The 24,160-nt window shown below is 41.8% G+C and overlaps 2 protein-coding genes across 3 annotated transcripts in view; both read right to left on the reverse strand.

The window, feature by feature from the left end:
• The window catches only part of pip5k1bb (phosphatidylinositol-4-phosphate 5-kinase, type I, beta b), a 29,201-nt gene extending 15,683 nt beyond the window's left edge, over positions 1 to 13,518 (reverse strand). The window contains exons 1-4 of the mRNA XM_086111844.1: positions 13,293 to 13,518; positions 3,301 to 3,402; positions 2,727 to 2,795; positions 1,484 to 1,614 (exon numbers count right to left, since the gene is read on the reverse strand). Of these exons, the coding sequence (XP_085967970.1) occupies positions 1,484 to 1,614; positions 2,727 to 2,795 (200 nt within the window). The 5' untranslated portion in view covers positions 3,301 to 3,402; positions 13,293 to 13,518. The remainder of the gene's footprint in view (positions 1 to 1,483; positions 1,615 to 2,726; positions 2,796 to 3,300; positions 3,403 to 13,292) is intronic.
• Positions 13,519 to 14,329: 811 nt separating this feature from the next.
• Positions 14,330 to 24,127, reverse strand: unc45b (unc-45 myosin chaperone B). 2 transcript variants are annotated; one of them, XM_086112399.1, is made up of 22 exons: positions 24,064 to 24,127; positions 22,999 to 23,103; positions 21,908 to 22,093; positions 21,321 to 21,482; positions 21,185 to 21,221; positions 20,891 to 21,066; positions 20,556 to 20,645; positions 20,247 to 20,414; positions 19,991 to 20,156; positions 19,644 to 19,814; positions 19,373 to 19,544; positions 18,937 to 19,237; positions 18,676 to 18,770; positions 18,153 to 18,294; positions 17,927 to 18,067; positions 17,723 to 17,850; positions 16,796 to 16,862; positions 16,589 to 16,702; positions 16,389 to 16,504; positions 16,164 to 16,281; positions 15,909 to 16,064; positions 14,330 to 15,024 (listed from the first exon to the last, which is right to left on the reverse strand). In XM_086112399.1, exons 4-22 carry the CDS (start codon positions 21,480 to 21,482, stop codon positions 14,752 to 14,754), a joined length of 2,793 nt encoding a protein of 930 aa, XP_085968525.1. In that variant the 5' UTR covers positions 21,908 to 22,093; positions 22,999 to 23,103; positions 24,064 to 24,127; the 3' UTR covers positions 14,330 to 14,751. The 2 variants fall into 2 exon arrangements, with proteins under 2 accessions (XP_085968525.1, XP_085968526.1); XM_086112400.1 differs by having other exon boundaries at positions 21,901 to 22,093.
• Between the last annotated feature and the right edge of the window lie 33 nt (positions 24,128 to 24,160).

Raw genomic sequence — 24,160 nt, forward strand, 5'->3', positions numbered from 1 at the left:
TTTTGTTCTGGTGTTATATTCCGTAAGAGGACAAATAAGACACGGCTGTGTAATACTACACCTGACTCCCAAGTGTTATGTGGCTGCTCTGTTTGGTGTGTCATGACAAGAACAATGGGCAGTGACAAAAAGTCAGCAAACGCCTCTCATGGAAACAATTTAGCAACGCACACTCTGAAATGCTTCGAAGCTTCAGTCTAATTATTGAGTCGAGTGCGTGTATTTGTGTGGGTGGGTGTTTTTTGGCCGTCATCACCAAGGATGAAGAGAGAATGTGAAGTGTCATCTAGAGTGATCCAGAGCGAGAGTGACAGGGCCCCAAACAACAACCACATGACAGTGTTAGATGGAAAGAAAAAAGACATAAAAAGCACATCCATCAGTCAGCTCCCTCTTGAGACGGTCACATATTGAGAAATGAAAGTGTCTGCTCTTTTTTTTTTTCCCCGCTCTGCCTCCCATAATTAGCTGTTCCACTGCAAAGCTTAATTGTTCGCCTCAAACTATTTGTATAACAACAAATATGTCAGTGAGTCCCAAGCATGCATGCATCTTGGTGAGGCGGAAAATCAAGGTCAATATTTAGAAGGACATCAGGTGACAGGATGTTTGCATGGAGTTTGCATATGCAGGTGCACCTTAAAAAGGGGAAAAAACATTTCCAGGTAAAACTGTGGTTCAAATGTATTGCTAGGTAGCTAGCTAGATAGCTAGCAAGCTAGCTAACTAACTATGAATGCTAAATGATATTCATGTTTTAATGACCAATGTGCATCTTGGGTGTAATTCAGAAACAAATAGTAGTCTATTTATTTTTAAAAAAAAAAAATATATATATATATATATATATATATATATATACCTGTACACACACACACACACACACACACACACAGAGAGAGAGAGAGAGATCTATATAACTATATAGATAGATATCGATCTATATAGATATATCTATATATAAATATCGATATATTGAGATATTTCCTATATATACTGTACATACATACCTATAAGACCACACACAGGTATGGGTATAAAATATCAGGTTTCTTTTTTTCTTTTTTTAAATAAAATACCGTGTCTTGTAAATTGGAAGGATAATATACTAGAGCGGTTCGTGGCAGCAGCGTTACTCATGTTTGGCCTCACTTCATCTTCAAGTGAATATGATTATTACACATTTTATGAGGGGTTGAATAAAAATATTAAACTGCAGGTTTCCTCACTTCCATTCATTTACTTTGCAGCAGAAAAAAACGATGTAGCCAAAGAGCAGCCAGTTACCACCTACACACAATTTAACGGTGCTGTATGATTCACCGGCTCTTCTAAAGACATAACCTTAGGTTCATACAATTGTCTGGCTGTTACGTAAGAACCTTTTCATGAAAAATATAGAAACAGCGTTTCAGAAAATTGCGCACGTCAAGGACACTTCATCGGCTGCATGTTACTGTGTTGGTAATATGCAAGAGCTGACCTGGGTAGAAAGACGCTCTCCACCACATAGAAGTCTTGCATAAGCACATCTCTCTCAGGTTTCGAGGTGAGGTTTCCAACTGTGTAGCCGATGCCCAGCTGAATGGCGCCCTTTAAGGCCGATGACGTCGTCTTGCAAGAGAAAACAAGTGTGTTATTACACCCTGACACTGGTGTCCCCCATTGCAAGCAGAACTACAAACTGCACTTCCTGAAAAATGGTGGAAAAATGTTAATCATAAGAGATGAAATCGCAATGCCCAAACAGCAAATTAAGAGAGCGTGGACTGGAACTGTGGGACATACATCGTGCATAACGTATCACCATATATCGTATCATCAAGAGGCGGGTAAATGAAGCAGAATGTAGGAAGTGAAATGAGTTAGCCATGAGTGGCACAAATGATCTTCCCAGTACACCATCATGTTTTCATGTATCTACATCCTCAGAGTATATCGACCATAGTTCTTTTTTTTTTTTGAACGGCAGAGTCCGATCGAGCAGATTGAGTCCTGTATCTCAACTTCCCCTGGCTAACGTCATGTTGTTCATGTTGTTCGAAATGAGGAACTAGTGGTGCACAATTGTGTGGAGACAAAAATCCGTAAACATTGAGTTCCGCACAATCGACACAATGAATGAATCGACAAATTCACTGAAGTTGGCGATTATTTTTCGGATTAAGAATGTGAAAATGTTCATGAAAAATGTTGCGATGATATCATTTTCACCCTGGAACATATTGGTTCGAATTTTATTATTTCCTTTTTAGGCTTGTCGTCCATCATAAATGGCCTTGTACAAAAACACTTATTGAATTAGTTTGCATGGAGTATTAAAAACGCAAAGGACCAAACTGCTTCAGAGGAAGGTACACAAACAATTAAGCAGTCTTGTTGCGCGGGTAACAAGATGACCTTTGACCACTTTTTACAGTATGTCTAGTGCGAACAGTGGCAGTCACTGAGAGAAGCCTTGTAACAGTGGCATCTTGGGAGAGAAAAAAACGGTTGACATCCGCGGTGACGTCAAAAGTGTGACCAGCACTTGGCTGACCTCTGGCATGTGAGCAGTGCAAAGTTCGGGATATGATGGGTTGGAAAAGCATTTCTACAAATTGATGTGAATCACGGGCTCATGGGGAGAATTCTCTTGGACGTTTTTAGCCAAAATAAAGATGGCAGTTCACGTGGCGTTTAAAAAAAACAGTAAGGCTCATGCATCAGAAGTCAAACTTTATTACCTTCTTGTATGTTTTCTCTCTGTTGGAACTCCAAGCAGCCCCAATCCCATTTTCCGTTGTGGTTGACATCTGAAAGAAAGGGTCACTCAGCATGAATCTTATTACACTGGTTGGCAAATCTTTACAAATCTTTCGGATCAGAGACGCTGTTAATTTTTCTAGATTTTTTTTTTTTTGTGTGTGTGTGCCGATTCTGAATCTGCTCTCCTCTTTCGTCTAGCATACCAGGCTTTTAAAATACAATCATCTAATAGGGAATATTTATATTGATATTTAGTAATACTTGTGAATTCATTCATTTGTTGTTGACCGATGCTTTGTGAGTGTGGACCATCATCTTTGTTAATATGTGTGACTGTATTAGGAAGAGCTGGTGGAACCGGGGAAAAAAAATAAAGGGTGGCTCCGAATGACACAAGACAAGGTTGCCGCGGCAACATCTCAATCGCAAGATGTCCGGAAGCACCCCTTACTTTATTGCCCTGCTAAAAGACACTCATACAAGACTTGAAACAAGCAATTTGAGACCAGATCAGTTTACAGTTGAATTTTCAGTTTCATGCGGAATATTTACCTTGCTTAAAGAAAAGCTGTGTCCATTCGGAAGATATTAAGGTAACATCTCCGGATTGCCGGGTTGAATGACTATCCACTGTTTGAGATGTCTGTCAGAAACCTGATTAAAAACAGAGATGTAAAAATAGTTAGGTGCACTCGGGGCGTGGGGGGGCGATCATGCTCACAGCCACCGGAAATGGTAGCATGAGGGCGGAGAGAAATGTTTCCACTAATTAAAAGCTAACAGTTCATAAAGGAGCAGAGCAGCAGAGAATGTTGGAAATGGGGTCCACATGTACAGCAGAACAAAAAGTTTACGGTGCTACATACCAGAAGCAGTTTGACAGGCAGAAAAGCTCAACTCCATTTTTGGCCTTATGCGCACACACCGACTAAGACTGGCCAGGATTCTTTCATGATATACATGACTGATCTTTTTTTTCTTTCATTTGTAGTTGGGAAACTTAACGTGTGATATTGCCTATGAGTCTTTTATTGAAAAGGCACACTGTGTCTGATCAGTTAAAATGAATTCATAGTTAGGGCCGGTGGTGCCGACGATTTTTACATCCAGGTACCAACGATGGTTTTCCATGTGGATTTGACTTTGGAGCAACCATTGTCTGACCAGTGTCAATTGTGTCGGAGCTCAGAGGTTCTAGAATACTTTTGTGGACAAAGGGCTTGATAAATGTGCCTCAGTGTTATCTGAGTGAACAAGGACTGCAATAGAAGAGGCATGAGGTGAGGTGTAAAAAAAACAAAACAAAACAATAGCAAGGTTTAGCCGTGGTCTGATGAGGCAAGTCTGCTGTGACCTCACCACCTGCATATAAATGCTACATAAAGTTGCAGCTTTAGAGCACTTTTCCAGTATGACACCTCTTTTAGCACAGCAAGGTAGTTTGAATCAGTCTTTCATACCGGAACTGTATATTTGTTAAATATATAATGACAGAAAAAATACAATGCAGCTCTGATATGCTCTTCAGGTGCTATGAACATGGACAGCACTCTCCACATAATATACAATTTATCCATGATTGTTGGCATTCATCTCTTTTTTCGATCGCTGCAAAAGCTGCAAAAACCCACCGCTACTACTGTATGAGGACACTATTCAATATTGTATAAAGGTAGCGATCCATTGATCCAAATTTATGAACGTGAGGAATGTGAATAAGCCCGCAGGCCCGTTTGACGGTCTGCTCTGTGGCCCGAGTGAAGAGGCGGTTCTATAGTGCTGTTCACCCTCGCTCAGCGGCTACAACACACCTGACCTCTCCACCCCAGCGGGTGAGCGCGCCAACAGACTTTTCCAGAACAGTCCACGAAGAGGCCCGTAGTAGTAGCAAACAACGCATTGCTGTTGTTGGCCACCACAAAAGAAAGGGACAGACCGGTGGCTGCATCATCCCATCAGTTCTCACTGTAATTATGTAACCCAATGCGCACTTCAAGTCATCTTAATACAACCTGCCTTGGACAAAAAAATAAATCTACCACCTTTTAAATAAATACATGTACTGAAATACAGATCAAGCAAGATTTTTGCAAGATCTGCAACAGAGCTTTTCCAGACAAAGCTACTGCGTCAAGTCAGTCTGACTCTAAAACAATCACTCTTTGCTCAACTAGTCCTGCCAAGGAAACTATGCGCTGGGAGCAAAAATGCACTGTCTGGTATGATAAAAATGCAATGTTTTCGGAATTGGCTGAAAGTCGATGTAATAAACTCTTGGTGGTCAGCTGTTCTTTGGGAGTGACAAGAAAAGCAGGAATCAGTTTGCTCAAACATCACAGGACATGCTCCGCCCAAGTTCAATGAATTGTATTGCCTAAGCCACAGAAGTTATATCACTGTTACTTTTTATTGTTACGCAAGAACTACTATAGGATTTCCGCCTACCAGAAGTTGTTTCTTTGTTTGCTAACAGGATTATGCAAAAACAACAACAGCAAAAAATAAATAAATGAATGAATAACTAAAATAAAATGTGGCGTGAAGACTGAAAGATGGACTCACTATATGTAAGCAAGGACCCGGGATGATTGTTTTTCTCACAAATGTTTACATTACACTACCGTTCACTTTTTGGGGGGTTTGCATATAAACAAATGGTTGCATATGTATCGGGGAAAAGCTTGAGGCTCACACTTAAAAAGGGCCCCAACTTTACCTTGAGTTCTCAATAAACAATAAAGGGAAAACGAATGCCAAAATATATTAGATGTCGGTGCGAAAGCACATTCGAATTGTTCTGCACATTGCTAAATGCCGTTTTTTGCAATACTTTCAAGTAGTGATGTTGGCATCACTTCACTGGGATCTGGACAGTCGGGCTGTTCTCTCACCAGAGCATGACTGCTACTCTAAACAGAACACAGATTTTACAAATGGGTTCCGTTTTTCTTCAGTCACTCTACTATTGGATTACTGCATCCGATGGGAGACGTAGTGCAGAATCAAAAGTCGACCAGCAACTAAACCGTGGCTCTGGACTGGGCCTCTGTGAGCTTCACCAATCCAAAACACTGGCTGTTAGATCACATATCTGGAAAGCAACGGATACAATCGAGAATAAAATATGGGGGGGGGGGGGGGGTCTCATTTGTGTGTAATCGAATGAAATTGCTGTGATCGTTTGATTCTCGCGTTCTTTGGAGCATTTGAAAATCCATTTAATTTTTCAGTATTTCTCCCTCCTTCCATCCGACCATTCATGTTCAACCCCCGTTCAGGGTCCACCGGTTATATTACTTCCAAAAAGAATCAAGGTCTACTTCCAGCGCTTCGGCACCACAGCCAAATTAAATGTGCAAATGAAGCAGGCGCAACACAACATATCCAAACAAAGCGTCCCTCCTGAGGGAGGCAATGTGTAGACATTGTGTGGAGGGGTACTTTGTATTTCTGTCACCTTGGGTAAACACTTGTCACTGTCTGGTGTGTCAGTGGCTTAGTTACCCTTGCTGTGGAAAATACAACAGTCGCTTCTGTTAGGGCTCACGCAGCAAGCGACAAAGTGTTGTGTGTGTGTGTGGCCCCATTACCCGAGCTGGAAATAAAAACAATGAAATGATATGTGGCCTTTGGGATGGCATGGATGGATTAACTCTCACTGACCACTAGTAGTAGTACTAGTTTTGAATGGCATTGTACCGAAGAGTTATTTCACAAAATCGTTTTTGTGGTGGTTGTTGCTTGCAGTGGCGTAGAATTGAACGGCATCATACGGAGAAACCAAGCAGACATAATACAATCTGCCTATTAATAGCTTTTTAGTCACAAATACAATTTGCTGAAAATTGTATTTCATGCTACTCATCCCTTGTAAACGTGCCAAGAGAGATAGTTTCAACTTTTGGTGTCCGGATTGCTAGCAAGATTCTGGAAAAATAAAAATAAAATACAGTGCTCCCATGGCTTTGTGGAGTAGAGATACTTTATATGGAGCAATTAAGAAACAATTTATATTGGCGAGGATCTACATCAGGTATTTAAATTTAATTCACAAGCGCTAGTTTGGTGGTCAAATTTTGGTGAGGTTCACAATCGGTTTATTCGGCCTTAACGGACTTTGGACCTCTACCAGGTGCACTCTACGTTTTTGACATTTATTGACTAGACTATGGAGATGAGGAAAATAAATTAAAAGCAGGAGGAAGTGCCAGAAGAATGATTTCAGGCAGTAAGAGTGCCACGAGCGTGTTTGTCCTTGAAACTAAGCAGGAACAGTTCCTGTAAGCAAATATCTTCAGTGACTGCTGATCATCCGCCTTATTGTTCTTTTCACATTGAAGACTTGCTGTCGCTTTGTCTTGAAAACGACACAAAGTCTATGCGGCGCCGGTATTGCACAGAATGTATAGCGAGGTATCTATGTGGCACACGTGCAAGTCTTTGTGAATCAACATCGCCATACTAGACCCGAATGTGTTGTGCCACCATTCCATCTGTGACCTTTACAATACTAGCGAGGTGACCTCTCACAAGGGATGTGAACAGATCGATGACCTCGAGTAATGAGGAAGACGGAAACACAACAATTTCTTCCATTTGTGGTGTTTGGTTCCTTGCTTACCTCCCACGACCACCAATTCGAATGAGATGTATCAGATGATATTCATAGCCAAGCCACTGCAGAGAACAAGCTCTGCTGTGTGGTCTTCACTCCAAAACAATGAGGTCTTATTTTAACAAGCACAATCACACACAGTGGATCCATTGACTGCACTCATTCTGTTGGTGTAAGGCATAAAAAAAAAAAAAAGCGCAGCAAACCCTATGCAGAGTTCTCCTCTCTGGTTCCATTCTGCTTGAGAAGCAGCGAGGAAGAGGTAGGTTCAGCAAGTCACATGAATCCAACCAAGCCGTGAGGAATTAGAGATGCTTACTTGGCCGGAAAACAGAGACTAGATTGTCGAAAAAGACAAGTGACGTGAAAGAAAATTCCGTGCGTTACAGAGTGGACTAACTATATTGACCAATGACATCAGTGACGTGCCGTTTACAACTTTGTCTCAGTTGCTAACATGACATGAAAAACATCATGTCAAACATCATATACTAAATAATGATATGAAAGAGGATGAAAGAACAGCTTGTTCGAGCCCACTCGAAAACTCTTCAACCCAGACAGGTTTTTTTTTTTTTTTACATCCACCTGTTAGTAGGTCACTTTTCCGGGGGCGGCTCGGTGCACCAATGGTTAGCGCGTCGACCCCACAGTGCAGATGTGCCGGGTTCAATTCCAGCTCCGGCCTCCTTGTGTGCAGTTTGCATGCTCTCCCGGGGCCTGCGTGGGTTTTCTCCGGGTTCTCGGGTTTCCTCCCACATTCCAAAAACATGCGTGGCAGGCTAATTGAACACACTGTGAGTGTGAGCGCAGATGGTTGTTCGTCTCTATGTGCCCTGCAATTGGCTGGCAACCTGTTCAGGGGGTCCCCCGCCGAGAAGACGGCTGGGATAGGCTCCAGCACCCCCCGCGAGCGACCCTTGTGAGGATAAAAAAACGGATCGGAAAATGGATGGATGAATGGATGGATGGACACTTTTCCGGTGGCAAGACACGGAACACTCCCCAAACTGTTGATACCTGCTGACATATCACAAGACATCCCAAAGTCACATGATGTTTTGACCAATTGTGAAACTTTTCTAATCCAGAAAATGTGCTCAAATTCCAATCTTAGATGTTTAACTGCTGAAAAGGGCTTGAGCTACTGATTTTTTTATTTTTCAAAATAACAAATAACATGTTGACGTTTGACATTCTTTCCATACTGCTTGTTGCTATCTCAGGTCTTCCTTTCTCTCCTTTCACTTGTCATCAATACATCTTCCGCCCCCATTGGGTGGGCCTCTCTGAGCCTTATCACTGTCATGGCAGGGGAGCTGGCCATGTGGGCTCAGCAGGACCAAAACAACCAACAGGACAACAGCGACAACAAACATCACCACTGCTGAATAATCGAGAGACGTTGCCAACTGTTCACCGTGCCAGCAAGCCACCAATGCTCCAATAAGAAGCCCAATTATGTGACAATCAGGGCTGCAAACCCTTTCAAGAGCATGCGTTGGGGCCATTCGGGGGGAATCATGATGAAGGGGTTGAATTATAAAGGCACATTTTCCATCCAGATTTAGCGCGCTCCAAAGTTCACGAAAGTGACATTGGGATTTGTCGACAATGGAGCAGTCTTACAATTCTCATGTCCATGTCGCACCATAACACAGCTCCATGTAGCAGAAAAAAAAAGTCCTTCACGTGTATCGGGCCTCTTTGACAAGTTACATAATGTGAGTTGTTCTTGGCGTCTGTAGAATTCCCTTGAATCGCCTGACCGCACAAATCACTTTCCACATGACAGCACGAGCTATTGGGAAAATCCAAATGAGAGTTGTTTGAAGCATGAAACACTCAGAGAACATTGTACTGTTTTGTCAGTGATGTTTTCAAACACGCTCACAAGCCACAGACAAATTATTGTTAGTACATGAACGCATCCGAGCAATCAAATGGTGAGATTCAATACAAGAGATACAGTTTTGACAAATGTCAAAATTGTAAATGTCAATTTTAATTTACGCTTTGCGCTGGTGTACCATTGCACTGCCAACTAGAATATTAAGCAAACTGTGCTTTGAAAAGATACCATTAGTTTGTAAACATGTATACATCGCCTAAGTGTGTCTTCGCAATAAGTCACAAGATGGAATTCATAGTCCTGTAGGTGACTTCACATTTTCAACCCCCGCTGTAGTTTGTGATCCTCCATATCTTACGCGACATTTGGCCATTGCTGCCAACAGTGAATAAACATAATAAAAGAAGATAACAGGGAACAGACCTTGCCATTCTTGCAGATGAACAACAGAAGTGAACAGATGTGTGCTAACTAAGCCTCGAGCGATTGATCAACTCTTGTATGAAGCTTTCGTGGCCCTGTTTGACCTGTCAATTGTCTTCTTGGAGATTCACCCTGGAAGGGGAGCAGATGATTTGTACTTTTGCTGGGATGGTAATAATTTATGGGCTTACAAACCAAATGTAGTCGGCTCATCAGAATAAGTCTGTTGTCAATGGCCCTGCAAACTGAATATTAGGATAGTTTGAGTCTGACAACTTAAGTACCTGTACTCCTTTCTGAAAGCAGTACAAGATTAACCAGTTTGAGAGTAATCATTAGAGGCAGAGCCTGAGGGGTTGCCACAATCTTAAGAGCATATCCATCACTTATTAACCAATCACAAACTGCTGACGGCACCTCCAACAGCTACCACTGTGCAGTTAATTACAGCCAAATACTACATTTTGCAGTGGTGGCCAATTTGTCCTGTTTGTCGTGCCGATTGACTTCCGTGCCTTTAATGAAGTGCTCTGTAAGAAATACAAAATTCTTTTGGAAAGAAATACAGCACAGCCTGCTCTTCCACTTAATCCAGTCACTTGTTGAGAGCTCAAATTTATTGACCGGCAGCAATTTATCTGCTCTGAAGGACTTGCCGTCACAACAAAGAAAAGACAAGAAACATAGCGAGCTGGTGTAGGTACTGATTGTAAACGGATTACCGGGACATTCCCTTTTGTACTAACCATATGGACATGAGTGAGAGCGATGGAGTGACATGACGAGTGGCCCGCTTTTCACTATCACAGTACAGTGAGGCATTTTTATCAGAGTGTAAGCAAAACCCATCAAGGGGGCACACCCCTGCATGGAGACACGAGGCATGTCAGCCACTAACGCCGTTATCAAGCATGAGGGTAATCGCTGGGAACTAGCGCTGACTTATGTAACTGTCTTAAATGATTCTCATCTGCTTGTTATTTTGCTGCAATCACCAGCGGATCCCATGGAGCACTTTACACGCAGAGCGCTCTTTGACCGACAATCACAAGACTGCATTCAAATCCTTCCAGCTTGTCATAGTTGGGCCGCCTCTTGGCAAGAAGCTTAGTTTGTGGACAAAGATATGCTACTACAAACCAAAACAGTATTTACCATTGAAATGAACTAACATTTTATTAATCTATTCCAGCTCCTCAACCCCTCAGCCACCACCATTTTTTTTTTTTTCATGCCAAGGGTGTCCCGGTGGGCCAGTGGTTAGCGTGTCGACCTCACAGTGCAGAGGCCGTGGGTTCGATCCCGGCTCCGGCCTTCCTGTGTGGAGTTTGCATGTTCTCCCCGGGCCCGCGTGGGTTTTCTCCGGGTACTCCGGTTTCCTCCCACATTCCAAAAACATGCATGGCAGGCTAATTGAACACTCAAAAATTGTCCCTAGGTGTGAATGTGAGCATGGATGGTTGTTTGTCTGCGTGTGCCCTGCGATTGGCTGGCAATCGGTTCAGGGTGTCCCCCGCCGACTGCCCGAGGACCGCTGGGATAGGCTCCAGCACCACCTGCGACCCTTATGAGAATAAGGTGGTTCAGAAAATGGATGGATGGACGGAAGGACAAGCCAAAAGTCACAACTGTGCATGAAATCAGTATGGCTTTAAACTGGGCGTGGTCTATTAAGTTACGTCAGGGACATTCCCGGTGAGTCTCTGTGAGCATCTCGACATGAGTTTTGGCCTAATGTAGCTGCTCACGCGTGTTAACATTTTGTAATTGGGTGTTGGACTGTTTATACCAATCAATGAAAGTGTACTGCGACTTTGAATCTCCTTTTTTTTTTCCAATTCACATAAACTGTGAAAAGAAAATTGCTCTGAGCGCTAATTTTGGCTAGCAACACAAAAGCCCACACATGAAAAAAAAACACAACAGTTCTCAAAGAGCTCTTAAGTGAGGTGAATTTTGTAACTCAAGGTACAACAGTACCAACTTAGCTCGAAGCTAGAATTGAATGTTTAAGAGAAAATGATATAGCACTATTCAATATCAACATTGGGTCTTTAGTGGGGAATGAACTTCAGCTCTGGTCATGATTATTGTGTATGTTCAGCAATTTCAATAAAATGCACCCTTAACAACTGTATCGGGTAGCCAATAAGTAAGCAAACATACTTATTCCAAATAACTACTTAAATGAAGGGAAGGGAATGTCATTTGATGTGTCTGAGACACAAATAAATCTTGGAATCCCATTTATAAGATTCATGCTGTCAAAAAAACCTGCCTTGTAATGTGGTGGAACATCTTAGTGCGTTGGGAAGAATTACATAACACACAGATGCAGCTCACTAGGACTACATTTGAGTTTAAAGAGTAACAGACCGGGCACAGGAGGTGAGATTTTTACCCCTAAAGACACAGCAGAGCATTTGCATGAGTAATTTCCATTTCAAATAGTTTCAGGCAGTGCGGAATAACTTTGCTGTCTCCCAGGCAAATTCAGCAGAAACACAGGAACTTCCGAAAGGAAACCACAAACCAGCCATCTAGCATGACTCCAAGTCCATATAAAATATATACATACAGAATACCTCTTAGCATAAAGAAAACATGAAACTTGAAAAGTGCTGTATGAATACAAGTTATTATCGTGGTTTTGCATGAAGGCTGCACGCTAAGGCGAATGTGTTATTTCAGCGCTGTTTGAAATCTCTCTTTGGCTTCCTCAAAAACATGACAGAAAAGATTGCCCAATCGTCACTATTTCCCATCAGAGTGGACACACTGTACTTGCATTGCAGTTTCTCACAAATCACATGGCTAACTTCGAAATTTATTCCATGGAAATAAAGGAGAGTGAACTGGAGGATCGGCTGTTATTAGGGCTCTCTATGCTATGAACTGTAGCCACATTCGGTGGGGAAGGCAATTCAAATGACTCATTTTCATGACTGTTCATTACATTTACAGAAAGCAAAAGAGAAGACTTATCAATTACTGTGCAGAGTACATCATGATGCTGCAATAAGAGAAAATGCACCCATTCACCACATCAGTAGGTACACCTACAATGTCTAATGAGATCCACAAGAAGAGCGGAGTAATAAAAACAATAACACACACATTTGGAAATGACATTGAGAGGGACGCATTGTATTTATTTCCCCATGTGTGTGTTTTGTGTGAATATAAAACACACGTTTTACTGTTGTTGGTATAAATCAATAGGACACGTTGTTTAGTTAACAGCCCTGTCACAGTGTCAATTACTACTTGGGAGAAAATTGATACAGCTTTTGTATTCGAACTCATTAGAGTGTAAATCAGACCTGAATGAAATGGACAGTGAGTAAATGGGTTCATTTCGACAAGAGCAAAGTTAAAGATAATCAGGTGGAATAATTTGCTCTGCAATATAGAGTCTACATTATCATAAACAATGTTGTTTACGATGCATTCATATTGAATATGAATGCGTTGAGTTGATGCCGTATGAGCAGTAAATTCACCTGCTCCCCTTAGTTCCCCAGTCGCTAAATTTACTAAAGACACGAACAAGAAGTAAGACAATGAGATAATGTAATATACACACGTATGTGCACCTTTTGTCAACTCTGGTTAAGATATTCGCTTGGTTTATTGGATCCAAGCTAAGCTTACCTGCGAGTCGACTTCTTCCCGAGAGCAGGCGAGCAGAAAAAAAAAGATGTATGTTTTCTTCTTCCTCGGCGTTGGTGCTACCTTTTGCTGCAGTCAAGTCCGCAAAAAATATGAATCAACTCAAGTAAGACGTACGATCAGAGAGACTAAACTATTACTGGGCACAAACTATTCGGCGATAACAGCAGGCAGGATGACCACTTTGTGAGCGCGCGCGCGTGCACGAGCGACTGTGTGCGCGTGTGTGCGTGTGTGTGTGTGTGCGCGCCCTGACTGTCACTTGCAGTACCATTCAGTGCGACACAACTTTGAAAACAGACTCACAAACGCTATCTGCTGGTCGAAAAGGGGGAAATTTAACTGTGGGATTGAAGTGCAAATTCCTCACATTAGAAAAAGAGTCGAGTGGTTGTTTCCATTAAGTGCCATCTAAAAAAAATACTAACCTTCAAGTACCACCATAATGGCGAACATTCAATTACATTATTAACGGAGGAGCCCCACGTGCTCATTTAAAAAAAAGGGGCAGTTTTTAAAAATGCAGACATTCAATCGAGCTACGTTTTTTTTTTGTCTTTGACGGGTTTATTCACGTGGTGTAAAATAGGGTCTAAAAATGGCTGGTACGGAATGAGTTAATCTTAAAATGTACTGTATATTATAGCGATCAGCTCATCAGCAAGCTCTGTGGAAGCCTGAAGCGATCATGATGAATTGAATCGGGTGTGTTGAGTGGGGAGAGCTCTAAAACAGGCAGGATATGGCTTTTGAGGAACCGGAGTTCCCTACCCGTGTATCAAACATTGACTTGTGATGCAATTATCAGTGCACTGTACTGACGTCATTGTGAGCGCAAGTGTGCGGAAATGACGACGCATCGCTCCAAAGTCATCATCATTGCATCCAAAGCGTCTGGAAATGGGCTGCAAGAATTTCAATTATAACTCATTTGTGTGTGTGTGTGTGTGTGTGTGTGTGTGTGTGAAGGGTAGAAAAAGGAAAGAAAAAAAGAACAAACTTTTAATTGTTTTCGATCATTCAAATAATTACATGTCGTAGTCACATGAGAGAAGTTTATGGGATTGAACACAATTCAAGCACATTAAAACATAAATTATGTAATTATTTTATATTCTCAGAGATCCTATGTAGGTAAACCATTCAGTCACAAGGTAAACAAGTTAGAATTGTATCCATATCCTGAACTTCTGAATCCAAAAGAACAAAAACTACAAGAATAAAAATTAAAATCAGGTGTTAGTATGATTTTGAAGGTGATAAATGTTTAAACAGCAGAGCTCTGCGCCTTGTGCGCTCTTGTTAATAATATACTGAATTTATGCAATATTCAGCGATATTAATCATCAAGTGATAATCTCTATGTGGAAAAATCTGTTCAAAACAAACAAAAGAAAGAAGGAAGAACGTCTACTGCCGCGGCTGTGTTTATGGCCAGCGTTTAAGAAGGAGTGGAAAAGGGTTTAATGAGACCCAGGTCCATAGCTTTGACCAGACATAACCGTGCCGCGTCGATGGCATCCTGCCTCTTGGGATTGTCTGCTGCCTTGCCGATCACTGACATGATTTCCAGCAACTCACTCTCGATGAGTTTCTTGGCCAGCTCACCGTCGTCCGAATTGAGCATGTTGTTCACCGTCACGAGGCCGCGGTGCTGGATCATTGGGTTGGTGTGTAGACACAATCTCTGTAGGATCTCAAGCCACTGGGCGGTCTGTTGAGAGGGAGACTCGTTTAATGTTATTGCAGCAATGTGGTCATGTATGCCTCTGCTGACCGAAAGAATATCAAGAGGCACTGAGCAGCATTTCCAAACTAAATTTTGATATAACGTCTGTGAAATTGGTTTCATTTATTCCTCTCGACGCTTCATTTCATAGCATTCCTCTTAGCTGTGTGTTTATGTCCTATTTTTTGTCTAATCAGATTTCAGCTTCTATGTGCTATCATGTCAAGCTAAATTTGTCATGTCGCTTCCACTATATAAGCAAAGCAACGTCGACAGCCCCAAATGCAGAACAAACCTTAAAATGTTTGTCTTTAGCCAACACAAACTCAAAATAGTGACCGTTTCTTGCTTCAAAATGTAAATATATGTCCTTTCTCAGTTGTTCTTCGCTGGCTGTTTGGTATCTACACATTTTACAAAATACAATCAATATAATGATAACGATGCATTCAATTAATCGATTTCTACAACCATTCAGAGGGTTCGATGCACCTTGTTGTAATTGTTTATGAATGAAATACAATGACATCCACCACGCATCAGCAGGAGTGCAGAATCTGTCTTTCTGCGCCTCGATCAAATCAACCAAAATCACGTCACAGCACGTGAGCCACAACTTAGACCTGCTAAGAGCCGGTCAACTTTCCATCACCCAATTGTCAGGTGAACCAGGGGCATGTAAAAGAAAATGCCTTCAGTCCGCCACAACGCCCAGCATGGCGCAGCGCGGTCTGCCAACTTCCCAAACGTGATAAACTAGACATGGCCCGGCACGAAAATAAGGATGTGCCAGTTTTTACGCCAAGCAGACCTTTGCTGTCTACAAAAATAAACGCTTTAATTCCCATGTGCGCTCTTGTGATACGTACCACAAGAGTCATCTTGGTGCAGAGCTTCTTCTGAGCAGCAGTCAGCATAGCCAACGCTCCGGCTGCGGCGATCTGAAGCTTGTCATCATCTTCCCCGCAAAGTAGTACCAGCAGCTTCAGCTTATCATTACCGTCCTCCAGGTAGCGCTCTTGGACCTACAAAAGAAAGACATGCTACACGTCAGTAAACTCAAAACATCTTGTACTGTAAATGTCAAAATGTGTGGGTTGCTATTATCGACTCGTTGTTCTTACATCTTTACATGTCACAAGATTGCACATGCATTCAGTGGCAGCTTGTCTGATCTGCTCATGCTCCTCAAACATGTAGCTCTCAATATCGGGTAGCGCATTTTCTTTCACGATCTTAGTCCTGCAAAAGCCGGATATAGAACCAAAGAAAAGGCAGAGTTATCTAAAAACTGTAATCAAGTCACGTATGCAGCAATATTACAAGGGGGCTAGAAGATGTAGCAATACCTTAGTTTTTCACTGAAACCAGCGAAGTTGGTGAGACCTCGAAGAGCCTCGAAATTTTGGATCCCATCTCTGTCTGCGTGAAGAAGGTTGACTAAGGGCCTCACCACCTCATACACCTGAGAAAGGAGGACAGGTTAAAACGATGTCCATTTCCCTTAAGGAGAGTATAGAAATAGTCATTGTGTGAGTCGTTTTCTTACTCGTTCACCGGGAAAGGCGATCTCTGGGTTTGAAATGGATGCAATTTTGGCGAGTGCGTGAGAGGCCTTCACTTTTCCAGCCTCTGTGCCTTCCAGAGCCAGAGGGATCAATGCCTGAGGGCAGAGCCAAGTGTGCGAGTGTGCATCTCAATAGCTTTCCCACACTGGTGACTTTTATATGTTGACCACCCAAAAAATTCAACTCACCTTTCCTCCACCGTGGGCAACAATGATACCACGATCTTTGGGGTCCTCTGACAATGCCAAGAAAACCCTTAAGGGTAAAGACAATAAAACAAGAAGACATTTTGAAACCCATTGTAAGTGAGTTGATGTGCTGTAAAAAAAATGTCAGCAAAAGTTAGGTTGGGATTACATCAATTTACTGTTTACATCAGGGGCGCCCAAACTATTTGGACCGAAGATCGACTTTTCAATCAACCAACCTCCCACGATCGACCCGTTACGGCGCACGCACATACACACGCGCGCCATGATGAGCAACAGCCTGACACGGAGGCATGCGACGCACTTTTGCAGTCAGTTATCTATCGTAGCCCACACGTACCGTTTTAAAGTGCTTCCCTCTGCCCTCTGGATTCCTATTCTTTGCCCTTCCCCTTGGTGAATTGTACATGAAAAAAACTCTGAATGAGAATAATGATAACGATAAAAGATACGGCGCAACAGCTCTAATCACAGGCTGCAATTGCAGACTGCTGAGCGCTAACAACTTCCGGTGACGCAGGCCACGCGCCACTGCAGGTTAAAGATTACCTACTTTATTTTATTTTCGTTTTTTTAATAGTTTTTGTGAAAATGCGACCGATAGGATGATTAGGATGCAGTGTACATTAACACAAAAAATATCTTACTAACATGCACAAAGACACACAAATGGTTGTTTGTTTGTTTTTTTCCTCCTCTACACCCCTCGCGATCGACTTGGGACCAGTCCGCGATCTACCGGTCGATTGCGATCGGCTTGTTTTATTGTCTGGTTTATATCAATCGCTGTTCTTTGTAAAAGTCATCTGGAGTCCTACAGTACACAGTTAAGGAACCATGACACTCATTTTTTACTCATGATTATTTTCTCATTCTCAACAATATTGAGTATTCTTCTTTTCGTACCTTGAAAGCATTTCCTTGGTCTGGTCCGTCAGAATGGAACTGTCTGCTTTGACCATTACAGCGAGGGCAGATGTGACTCCGGCCTTGAGAAGCCGCTTCACTCTCTTCTCAATGAAGTCCTTCTTGTCCTGAAATCATGTTTGAGTCATAATGTAGAGTGCGCGCGTTGATAATGCGTGCACCGGGGTTCACGGTTTGTTGTACCTTGGGGTGCTGCTCAGGCACGTGCTGTTTGGAGAACTTTGCCAACTGTACCAGCTCGGGGATGATCTCTTTCTTCTCGTAGGTGTTGGTGCAGTTAACCAAGGTGCAGGCAACTGCGTATATGATGGTCTTATCTTGAGACTGAAATTTAAAAGAGGGCAAATGATGTCTAATGTCAAATCTTATATGGGCATTAGCATCTAGTTTTCATTTGTCAATGTTCAACCTTGGCCAATTCAAACATGGCTTTCAATGCTTGCTCGTCTTCAACAAAGTCATCTTTGACATCAGCATCGTTAGTTAGGTAAGCCAAACCCTCGACAGCCCATTTCCTTGTTTTGGTATCAATCATAGGATTGCAAAGCCACCTAGAAGAGAAAATAATGACCCGTTAGTTTTTATGTACAGACTATCTGATACGTGCTTTGATAAAACGTTTTGGCAAAAATTTGATGACAAATAACAGGGACACGATTAAGTCAAAAGTAGTGAGGGACACCTCTTAAATGAAGCAAGACCTCTTAAATTTACATTTCTCCATGTTTCAAACTTTTTGTGATGTTTATAGAAGACTAGATGCACAATCGCTTCCATTTTTACCTCCTTTATTTATGTGTCAGGTATCCGAATACTTTGGTCCAAGTAATAATAAACATTGTATGTTCCTGTGATTATGAAATGAATTTCACAGATTTTTTTCCACAGCAAGTGAATTCACTTTCATAACTTTGATGTGTGTGAAATCTCACTTTCTGCACTGCTTGGCTAACTTCTCAGTGGAGCCCTCAGCAAATTGTCTTAAACTGTAGTCGTCACCTCCGGCTGAGCCCAGTTTGCAGAGACCCTGCAGAGGAGATGGGAATTTGAATCCAAAAAATATTTACTGGAACACAAAGTGCAAAAATAATATATCTTTTTTATGCTTAAAGAGTACATCTTTGTGACATTGTAAATGGTGTTTCTTCCCTCCAGTGTGTCGTTTTTCTACTCTCAATTCACGGTACACTCACCACCAGCGAGCGTATTTTAATCTTCTCGTTTTTGGTCTTCTTATAGATGTCCTTAAGCATGGACACACCATTGGTGATGATGAAGCTGGCGCGGTTCATCTTTGTCGAGGCATGGATGAGCGCCTCCACTGCGACCATCTGGTCCACCTCGCGTTCAGAGCCACACAGCGCGACCATCATCTCCATGATGCCTTGCCTTCCGACCAAGGCGTTCCCAACCTCAAACGGACCTTGCAGAAGCCCCGAGATCACGTTGATGGCGTGGATTGTTTTGTCCATGTCGTTAGGGTCAATTTTAGATCTGTGGAATAGGGGAAGATGTCAGTCGAAGCAAGAATATATCAAACCAGCTGGCGTCTGAAATGATGAGAGGGATTTAATGAACATACAATACAATACAATACAATACATGCTGATTTATATAGCGCTTTCATACTTTATGTACTCATCACAAATATCCCTGAAGTTGTTTCTCTCTGGGTCACACGTGAAGTCATCATAGAGCCGGTTGAGGAGTACGCTGGCAATCAACTGAGTGTTCTCAGTCAAGGGCAACTGGTCGGGGAGTTCAGGAACCTGACCGCACACCTTGAGGATCTTCTTCAGACCTGGGTGGGGAGAAAAAAAAGATGAACGAAATCGATGGCTTAAATAGGCTGTGCATGTTTTGTTTATCTCCGAAGATAATCAGATCTCTTCTGGCTCACCGTGATCAACGGTGAAGAGGGTCCTTGAGTTGTCTGGCTCTTTTTTTCCTTTGCGAGGGACGTTCTTGCTCAGGAGGTTCAGCGCCTGGTCTCTGCCATGGCCGGACACCTTTTTACTGCCAACCATTTCCAGCAAAGACAGGAGAATAGTCTTCAGATCTTTCGAGGCATCTGTGTCGAAAAAAAAAAGATGTAACGCTTCATGAAAACGTTAATCTGCATACTTGAAAAGATTTGCTATTTATTTCAGGTGGCGAGTGGATTGTGTTAGCGGTCATCAAGCGCATCAACGACTATGTACCCTCTTTTGCAATCGATGATAAATAACAATTACGGGTAAGTCTCACCTAAAACCAAGGACTCTTCTTTCCCATATTCTCTTTTATCGCCACCTGTGAGGGAGTCATTGATGCATTGGAAGAGATTGCAGGTTGCCAGAGCAATCTCCTCATTCTCAAGCGCCATAATGCTGCATAATTTATCAATGCCCACCATGTGAATAATGGCCATCGTCTGTAAAGTGCAATGTGAAGAGAAATGTACTTTTAAACGATCTTATTATCGGACGGTCAGCAATGCTGTACATTTAGATTTAATCCTCACCCGAGCTTTGTGTCCTGTGCACATGCCCGAAAGAGTACGAATAGCGGCGAGGATCATCTCTGGTTTTCCTGTCTCAATCATGTTGAGGAGCAAAGGCACGCCATTATTCTGGAAGATTCTCTCTGCTCCTGCATCCTCTCTGGATAGTACGATCAGGTTGTTGGCAGCCTTCACAACAACAACAAAAATATTACTTGTATAGATATGTGATGTTATCTAAAATCAACAGATAGAATCTTGTTTTCATTCAATAAATGGAACAGGTTAATATGAGGTTTATTTTCAGCTAACAGAAAAAAAATGATCCACCTTTTCCTTCTTGTCTTTTTCCGGTTCTTCATCAAGGAGAATATCAAACATGTTTTGTACCCTTGAATCTGTGGAGAATGTTGTTTTGAGCTGTGAATGAAAGCACAGATAGAAATGAATTTTTGAAAACATCTCCATTTTGTTTGGACATGGGTTGTTGACATTTTGAGGGATACTCTATCTCTTATTCTTTCTGGTACACACGACCAAACAATGTAACTCCAAAAGGCACCATTATAATATGAAACAGTTTGCAAATCTATGTTTATTTAGTATACATTTATATACTTTGTGTATTGTGACGTACGTGTGGGTGCGCTCCATTCAATACTGACCTTGCTCTGGATTTCAGCCCCCAGCCTCCGGAGAGTCTCCAGGAAAGTTTTGTTTTTGGGTTCAATGGTGGCACATCTCTGTACATCCTTGAACGCCATGTCGAGTTTTCCAAGATTCTCCAGAGCTTGGCAGCGCCGGTACAAGGCTTTAATGTCAGCCGCATCAACATCAATGGCTGTATAAAATGAACGGAGGACAAACTTTCAATATGTTTGTGCGGAGGTTAATTTGTTTGTCTTTTTTTTTTCTTAGTTTGTGTTTAATGTTTATTTCTTTGGTACACTATTCGGTACCTTTGGATGCATCCGAGGCTGCACTGGAATACTTTTCCTGGCAAGATGTTAAAACAATCAAATGTGTAAGACTGATTTGCAAATTAGTGCTATACACGCCTTTTGAAAAAGTGTTACATCAGTTACAACTCCTTACCTTTTTCAAATAGCAGGCAGCTCTGTTTCGGTGAATAACAGCCAGCACTTTCTTGTCCTGACACAGACTGATTGCTTTGGTGTAACACTCGATCGCCTTGTCAATATCTCCCGCTTGGAAATGTTTGTTTCCCTCATCTTTTAACTGGATTGGGTCTCCCATCTGTTAGAAAAGTTAATATTCACAAGGCATACAAATCATTCGATCGTCAAGCATTAAAGAATTCAACGCGAGAGCCCGCAACCAATATCTTATGGATCAAAATTGAAATAATATATTTCAATAGATTTGTTTAATGTATTGATTCTCACCTTTGCTTGTAATCAGTGTCCTGCTGAACTGGGTCTTTAGTAGCAAATGGCTAAGCACACGCTATCACGTGCACATGCTATCTGTAACTTTAAATGGCCACCCTGAGGCCTTCTATGGGCACGATGCCGGGAGCAGTCAAACAAATGCTGCTGACCAAATGGACAGATTCACATCTCTTGCATTCCTGATCTCATTCTAACTGTATATGCCCCCCCCCCAACATGCTTGAATACACCCCCCACACAAACAAACACAATATATGCAACACCTTTTACCGTGTTCCTCTTTCAAGTCAGTATTTCTTCCAATTGCCGCTCCCAGAACTCCAGTCAGATGAGAAGGACACCATATGACGCTGCCGCCACTCAGACACCCATTTATATTTGGCGTCACAATGAGGTGGGCCAACTCACGGTGGCCCAGTCATGATAAATGCGGGGGGGACCAAGATGCAAGCTCCCCTGGGAAAACAAAACCAAACAAAAACGCTCTACTTCCAGGTTTCTCGTCAACTTTTAAGAGTACTTGTGTTGCAGATAATAATACTGCAGGAACTTTAAAGTAAAGCAAATATTTTAGGTATATCTGACGAATGCAACACCACTCTCAAAGATGGTCTCCTCCTGATAAGGTTTATTTAGGGCGCAGACAGCTGAGAACTCCCTCGCAAAGTCTGATGCAAGTAGGAGGGGTGGCGGGGGTGTGTGTGTGTGTGTTGGGGTGGGGGGTTGACAGCTGGAGGACCACCAGAGTAACCTAGTAGCTTCTAGAAAGACAAGTGTGGAGGGGGGAGTCAGCTGTGAGGGTAATAAGTAGGGTTAATTGACATGTGTGTCTGTTGATATTTTGTTTGTGGTCTATGACATAGTGTGGACTAATACTGTAGTCGTAGTAAGAACTACATGTCGACAAGAAATGCATGACCCAAGGAACTTAGAACTACGAAATCAGTTCAACTCAGAGGCTCTCTGCTGGGGCGATGGTGGCTTGGCTGGTGTGCGTGTGCGTGCGTGCGTGTGCGTGTGTGTGTGTGTGTGTGAATCATAGATTTTCATCGCTAAATTGTTTTTATTCTTAGTTTTAGATTTTCAATGAAAGGATGATAAACATCACAATTATGCTTGATATAAAAATCATGTTAACTAAATTTGGCCGAAGAGTATTGAAAAATATAGTTAAATCTAATAATACAAGTGCCCACAGAGCAATGACCAAATCTTTAACCTTCAGTGCGAGTACCAGTAAATTAAAATACTGTAGTACCCTGCTTCCCAAACATAAAACACAGAAAATCTCCATGAGCCTGAGATACAAGCCTCTTCACAATGATGACAATGGTATTACTTTTCAGGAACAGATGACTTACAATGGAGAGATATGGAACATCCAATATCTGATTTGGGAGTTGACAGCATGTTTTGCCATACTTCAATTTATGTTCTTCACTTGCTTGAAGAACTGTAGGTTGCATCTAAAAAGATGAAGCACAGTCACAAAAGTTAAAGAGTACATAATAAAATATGTATTTGTTAAAATTATATTAATTTACATGTTAATAATTTGTCACAAGTGTGGTAATTTAACAAGTTTTTTTTCAACCATAATTGTAGTTAGCGGTGTAAAACCGCCCTACATCATATTGTTCAGTGTTTCTAATTTGACCTCAATTTACTTTGTTTTTATTTATTGTACTGATTACAATCCCTCAAAGAGAAGTTCAAATTATTCTGGCTGTATTTTGTGTCACACCACATACGGAACCAAATCACACATGCGAGCATTCAAGGAGAGATCAAGCTGTTTCAGTGGGGAGGTGGTCTTGCTCAAAGGTACCTCGACAGTAGCCAGGAAACAGATTAACATATCTCCAAAAGATTGCTAACGTTTATTCGCCCTTTTGTCTGCAAATGTGACACTTTGGAGTCTGAATTTTACTTTATTTAAAAATATGTATGGCAATTTGATAACTGTTGTAAAATTAATGTTTGCCTGACAGCATTCATAAACAAAAAAGTCCACAGCTATGATTATTTCAAGATGAAGGGTATTATTTGAGGTTTTGATCATAAAGAGCGTTTGTTAATATTTTGGGTAACATTACTATTTTAATTGTTTTTAATATTTTCGAGCATTTTTATTGTTCAACATCATCAACAACAAAATTGCACATGCTAAACAAATGATTGATACAGACCAATGCTCGTTCTCGCCCATTCTAAAATGAGGTCAATTCAGAAACAGAGGTCCAGTTCATGATGACGGGTGGCTTTAACCACACAATAAAAGCTAACCAGAATAAAAACGGCGTGTGACGCTTGCCAACATTCGTAACTCGCTCTGATTAGTGTATCAAAGTGATTAAACAGTCTATCATTGCCGTCATTTCATAAAGTACGGTCGCTGCTTTAGAAAGATCACATCAGACACTTACCGTCGTAGTGGGGTGAGAAGTGGGAACCAACTAAGCCGGACAGCGCGGTTTTTGTTTACTTCCGGTTGGTGACAGGAAGTGCACTCACGCGGCACCG

The sequence above is a fragment of the Hippocampus guttulatus genome, chromosome 5 (assembly GCF_054856545.1).
Source record: "Hippocampus guttulatus isolate MCC_2025c chromosome 5, RoL_Hgut_1.0, whole genome shotgun sequence".
NCBI lineage: Eukaryota > Metazoa > Chordata > Actinopteri > Syngnathiformes > Syngnathidae > Hippocampus > Hippocampus guttulatus.

Excerpts from the sequence above, each read along its gene's own strand:
- unc45b (XM_086112399.1), bottom strand. The coding sequence starts at position 21,482 with ATGGGAGACCCAATCCAGTTAAAAGATGAGGGAAACAAACATTTCCAA. Across the intron at positions 18,295-18,675 it reads TTAGCCAAGCAGTGCAGAAA|GTGGCTTTGCAATCCTATGA; the intron begins GTGAGATTTCAC and ends TTTCTCTTCTAG. Across the intron at positions 16,863-17,722 it reads ACCAAGGAAATGCTTTCAAG|GGTTTTCTTGGCATTGTCAG; the intron begins GTACGAAAAGAA and ends TTTACCCTTAAG.